This window comes from Cloeon dipterum, chromosome 3 (assembly GCF_949628265.1).
Source record: "Cloeon dipterum chromosome 3, ieCloDipt1.1, whole genome shotgun sequence".
Classification (NCBI taxonomy): domain Eukaryota; kingdom Metazoa; phylum Arthropoda; class Insecta; order Ephemeroptera; family Baetidae; genus Cloeon; species Cloeon dipterum.
Genome location: NC_088788.1, coordinates 36,549,656 through 36,555,655, shown reverse-complemented (window position 1 = coordinate 36,555,655; position 6,000 = coordinate 36,549,656). Strand labels below are relative to the sequence as shown.

The 6,000-nt window shown below is 41.7% G+C and overlaps 1 protein-coding gene across 1 annotated transcript in view; it reads right to left on the bottom strand.

Moving 5' to 3' along the window:
* Positions 1-383: 383 nt before the first annotated feature.
* Positions 384-6,000, bottom strand: part of LOC135939904 (uncharacterized) — a 62,197-nt gene continuing 56,580 nt past the window's right edge. The window contains exons 8-18 of the mRNA XM_065484513.1: positions 4,781-4,909; positions 4,528-4,685; positions 3,482-3,686; positions 3,248-3,364; positions 3,083-3,195; positions 2,845-3,026; positions 2,627-2,794; positions 2,284-2,443; positions 2,085-2,225; positions 1,881-2,025; positions 384-1,090 (exon numbers count right to left, since the gene is read on the bottom strand). Coding sequence (XP_065340585.1) covers positions 916-1,090; positions 1,881-2,025; positions 2,085-2,225; positions 2,284-2,443; positions 2,627-2,794; positions 2,845-3,026; positions 3,083-3,195; positions 3,248-3,364; positions 3,482-3,686; positions 4,528-4,685; positions 4,781-4,909 — 1,693 coding nt within the window. The 3' untranslated portion in view covers positions 384-915. The remainder of the gene's footprint in view (positions 1,091-1,880; positions 2,026-2,084; positions 2,226-2,283; positions 2,444-2,626; positions 2,795-2,844; positions 3,027-3,082; positions 3,196-3,247; positions 3,365-3,481; positions 3,687-4,527; positions 4,686-4,780; positions 4,910-6,000) is intronic.

Below are 6,000 nucleotides of genomic sequence, written 5' to 3'. Positions count from 1 at the left end.
TCATCCCCCGCCATATCCATCTCATGCCGTGCGCCGAAATCAGAGTCACCGCAGCAGCACCAAGGGAAAGTTGCTTGTTTGTTTGACTTGCTTTTACTCGGAAACTTCCGATTGTGCACGAGAGGAAAAGATGGTGCGAGAGCCGTAATAAAATCAAAACTTTGGTCTGGAATTTAATTAGAAAGCGGCCGCAGAGAGTGGATTGAGGCTTTGTCGAACGGCCGCTGCGCGCCGAGCTATTGTGTGGATTATCGGCCGGGGCAATAATTCCGCCAGCAAGTTTGCCCGAGTGGATGATTGAATATAAATCGAAAAATTGTCTCAGCATACGACGAAAGAATGATCGAGGAGGTTGTTCAAATGATAAGAGATAAAATAGACAGTTCACGTATAAAACAGTGTTTTATTTTACTCAACATTCGATCGTCAAAAACGTGAATATTTTTGCTTACTCGTCCCGATAACGACATTTCCCATAAATTCGTTTTCTGCCACTCTTGGCTCAACAGGATTATAAATTACTCGGCTAATTCTGTTTTCAGTGCATTTTTGTTACGAAAACAATAATCTGTAATTCTGTACTTTTTACATACACGATACACAAGATTTTACTCACACACATATTGATAGTATTTGCAAGTGGTTCGTCACCTGCAAAAGAGACACGCAGTTATCTCCAAAAACCAACTAAACAAATTCAATTCAGATTTGCGAGTCTCTTTTGAAGGTGCAACATTAGCAAATTTAGAACCAACAGTCATTACACTGTTAGGCAAATAATGAATATTGCACGAGTTAAAAGTTTCAGACAGGAACATTCATACACAATCCTAGATGACAATTGCAACGCGGCGTCTAATTGATTTCGAGTGCGCCTCTACACCAGCAGACCACACACTAAGTTTTGAGATCGAGTCACTGCATCAGCAGGGCGACCAGTCCGAGCAGCAGCCACATGAGCGACGACCGCACCCCAGCCGAGTGCACGGCCGCGTCGTTTGGACCAGACACTCGGTTGTTGGCGGTCGCGATTTTTGAGCTCCACCGCACCGCAAACAGCGGGCCTGGCGCCCTAGTCAAAGCATTCAGCCTGAAATTCACGACATTTTGTTAATTCAGAAACAAAATACAGCGAAACTTTTTGTATTAGAAAAATCATCTTAAGGAAAAATGCAGAATTGATTTAAAACAAAAATCAATTTAGATAAAATTCCATTTTTTTTAAATTTTTCCGGATTTTTTTCGATTAACAGGCAGAAATTTAAATTTAAATAGCAAAAATCTGGATAAAATGGGAAAGCTGATGAAATTTGAAAAAATTACATCTTCTAGAAATAAAATTCCTCTCAGAATTTCCCGGAAAATCTGTTTTAAAAACTGAATCGTTTTTCCTGCAAACTATACATTCGCAAAAAAATTAGCAGAAGAGTTATTAAAGCATGATTTTTTAAAAACCGTACCAGAAAAAAATTAAAACTATTATTACAAAGCCTATACATTTATGCTCGCGATTTCCTCAAATATTTTTCCGCTGATTATTTTTAAACACGAGATTAATTTTACAAAAGAATAAAATTCGACACATCATTCGATTCGACTCACTGAGCAGATTTTAAAAATTGTAATTTTACGAAAATCTACCACTTTTCAGGAGGGTTTGAAATTTACTAAAATTATATTTATTTTAAATTACGATTGAGTGATACCTTTAGCAAATTGTTATCTTTTATCAAATGGCAGTGAAGGAAAATCACCGAATTTTTCGGCTCAACATTTATTATATTAATCTTTATTTCACTGATATCACATATACAAAAGAAGAATATGTAAAGGTACTTTAAATTTCAAATCTCAACGGTATCAATGTTATTATGTATTACCTAATGTAGGCCGAGTGCACCTTCCATGGCAGGGTATACAGTCTTTTTCTTTCGCCTGGGCAGAAAGTATGAATAGAATTGTGATTGGGACCCAGACCATTTTTGCTTGGCTTGTGGATGGAGATGTTCCAAGCTCCACAGGAATCTGACAATAAGAAAACCATTTAAGTGAAACAGCTTGTGCGAAAAATGCAATATACTGACCAATGTTTTGACTAGTCGAAATTTCAATAATGATTTGACGCTCGACGTTGGACTGTAGGAGCCACAAGCATTTTAGGTGGTTGTACTTGTGGCGCCCGTGAGAGGCAATCACACCAAACATTTGCCTCGTGTCAATTATTCCTGGAAATACGAAATAAAGTCGTGAGTGAAGCGTGTAGGCCCGGCTGATTGATCATACCAGACGTTTCCATGTAGACAGGCTGGCCGCACCCTCTGTCTGGAGAGAACTGATAAGACGCTTTGTAGTTGAACCCGGGGGTGGTCCAGCTGTAGTGCGCTACCCGATACACCATGGTCAGCGGGCTCAGACTGTGAACTGATATGGGCAGCAATCCGTCCTGAAAGAAATCCTCTTTTTCAGCAGATGTGATAGCTCTTCATTGAGTGTGTATTGCACTCGTAAAATAATGTTTACTATTAATTTATTTAATTTCCTTTCAAACGAGTTTTTTTCCATAAATATGTCCTCTTAATAAATTTGGTTTGACGTTAACCATTTCTAAAAACTTGCAAAGTCTCACCCTCGGCTTTCCGCAAATGCACGCAAGTTGCACTCCCGTGTCGGCTGTCACAATTTTGAGATGGTCGACCTGGTCCAGGGACATGAGGTTTGTTAAGCAGTCGCAGCCTCTGTCTCCGTCGCAGTTTGTGCTGCAGTGCGAGTCGCTGCTTTTGCTCATTGAATTGATCTGTGCAATTACACATCAAAAATATATTCTGGACTTAAGAAGATACTTACGCTTAGAGTGACGCTTTGGCTGAAATTGGGTTTAAAAATTTGTGAGCAATTCAGTGGGCCTTCAATGTTCCAGTAGATATGCTGAGTGGCTAGACTTTTGACTTCGCCTGCCTGAGGTCCTTTCGAGCCCAAAAACTCGACGGCGCACGCTAGGTCAGGCCTCTGGGTGCCCGCAACTTTTTCTGTTAATTTAAAAATGATTTCAAAACAATGAGACATTTAAATTTAAAGCTTGTACCATCGTGAAACGCAAACGCTCCGTCAAGCGCTTCCTTTTGGCTGTGCTTGCCTATCCTCACCAGAATAGTCAGCATGTTTCCTGTCGACAAGTACGATTCTTGATCGGTGAACCTAAAATTAAGTAAATTGAATGGGGATTCATTTGTTGTAATTACTAAATTACCTTCCGTTTGGATCACGAGCGTGTCTGCTTGCCGGGCTGCAAATCTTATGCACGGGTTTGGCTCCTTTCTTGGAAGTTCCGTCAAAAATCTCAATGGCAGAGTCGCAATCTGATGTTCTGCCATACAAGAATAAAATACACTAAATAAGCGGACGCTCAACTTTTAGAAAAAAATTGGATATCGTAAAAACTAAGAGATTCTGTGCAAATTAGATAAGATATCGCCAAACTAACCTTAGGTCGTAATTGAATAGAGAAATGTGAACAACGTCAACTTTTCTTCCAATGAAGGAGAGGCGACAAACCGCTGAACCCTTTTCGTTTGGCCAGCCAATGGTTGAGCGTGTGTCAAAGTGGCCGCTCCTCGTGCTGTTGCCGTAGAAGACAAAGTCGCACACCGAATTTGGTGACTTCCGTGGGTTCGTGTGTTCATCGATAGCTGTAAATTACATTTTTTTCACTCATCAGCTCCAATTCCTCAAAATACTCGAAATATTTGAATTATCTGATCTCTCATCACACGTGCAGTATTTTTAACCCCTAATCAGCACATCCTGCGGGCTGCAGGGTTCGCAAAAACCCACAAATATATGCAAAAAAAACACTGCAATGTAATAACTGTTTTTTGCAGGTTTTTCTGAAATTTTGCGCGTTTTTCTGAAACACATACGTTTGAAGATTAAAAATTCCCATTATGGATGACCAAAATTAGGGATTTATATAAAAACCACTGGATTCACTACAAAGCCAAAACATTTTAACACTCCATCGTAATTATAAAAAATTTCAGATTTTTTTTGGCGCGAATCACTTTAGGGTTTAATTCGGTAAATATGGAAAAACCCAAAAGTGGCGATTTTTCCAGCTGGTTTTTGCACAAAAACCCATTGGTACGTTTTGCAAACTTTGCAAATTTGACGAACACTGGTGGGCTATGAGCCCACCAAGCCCCAATTACCCCGCAGAACGGATACCATGGGGCCTGAGTGGCCGCAGAGGAACTTTGCCATCTCTTCGCCTCCTCGCACTGAGGTCTTTTATTGAAACGCTAGATATTTGTCTATAAAGCCACTTGAAAGGCGTGAAAACCAGCAAGAGGCGCCTCCTTCCAGCCTGTTGAGCTATTTAAGCATTCCGAGACACTTAATTTTGTCATCTCTGACATTGGGCTGCTTGTAATCGATACAAAAATGCTTAAATCTACCATTGCCTCATCAATGCAAGCCAACGATCTGGTTCTCAAAGTTTTAACATTTGAAATTCATGAAAATTCATCTTACGAGCCAGTCCGGATTTGCCATAAGCAATCAGGCCTGATTCAGTTGTCCTGGATGCCTTGACTGTCGTCTCTGTCTGAACTTCCTCACTTAAAGGGTCAACGAACTCCAGGTACGCAACAAATCCATTGTAGTCGTATGGTGGAACAGGAGGTCCGGAGCTGGAAATACAATTAAATTTTCATTCAGAGCAAACAAGCCAGTTTGAGATATGTTATTTAAAAGTCTAGAGTGATATATCAGCTAAAAATCAAACCTGAATTCAAGTAAGAGATTGGGGCCGGTAAAATTGAGTTCTTCCATCCTGCTGCCGCATATTGTCGTCTGCAGAGGGCCCGAAGACGTGGAGCCCTGGTAGACGGCGATGTAGTCGGTGCCGCAGTGGCTGCAAACCAGTAAAATAACTTAGCTCCATCTTATCTCTCTTCCTGCGGCTTCGGAGGCATATTCCAGTCAAAAATGCAAATGCGCGCGGCTGAGTTTTTGTCAACATTGCAGCCTCCGGTGGACGCGGTATCGATCGGCGCATGGCGCGTGCGGAGTGTAGGCAACCAGTGTTGCAAACGTAATAGCGCAGTACGCACCCTCTAAGGGGATTTGCAAAACTACGAGCCGCGCGCGTTATAATAAAGCCGGTCTGACAGTTGCGGAGAGCAGTGCAAATTTGCTGCAAAATTTGTCACCCGACGCCCGTAAAAAGAAAGAGACAAATGCGAGTTTAACGATGTGCCTCCAAACGGGCTCAGCGAAAGTTGTGCGAAATTACGTATGATTAATGTTGGAACAAGTTTCGGCTAACTATGTCTAACTATTTCATTGTACAACCCCCATTGTCGGTTCTACGCTCGTGCAAAGCTAAATAATTCACCGACAGCCCCATCCAAACTATAAATTAAACAATTAATTTTAAATAACGAGAAGTAGGACCAGGCTTCCTCATGTGAAAACTAAAGAAAGTGAATTGGATATTAATGTAGGAAATTCAATCAAAAACTAGGCCAGCCTGCAGGGCTAAAAGATATCACACCGTTAAGCACGAGTCCCATTTACCGAATTAGTTTTCCCCAATTTATGGCCCTGCCGGTTAGCAACACTCGGCACGTCGTTTAAAGTTAAATTTATGAGGAGTGAGTTTAAAGTAATTAATTCGCGCAGCCGCCAAAATGGAGATCAGGACACAAACGTCTTTGCTCGCAAGAAAAGCATCCGCAGGCCGGAGTTGTTTAATAAAAGTCGGCCGGGCCAGATTTATGAGGATAACCGCAGCCCATATTTTAGGGGAGGCGCGTAATTAAAACTACTCAGCGCTGCTGGGAATGAAACGAACGAACGACCGGCGTCGTTTCTCAGTCGCGCGCGCAAAGGAAGAAAGAGCAGCCCGGCCGGCATTATTGGCACACCTCTGCTCTGCTCTGCCATTCTAATTTGCAGCCCCTGTGCTCAAAGCGGCGCTATCAAACGCGTTCGGATAATCAG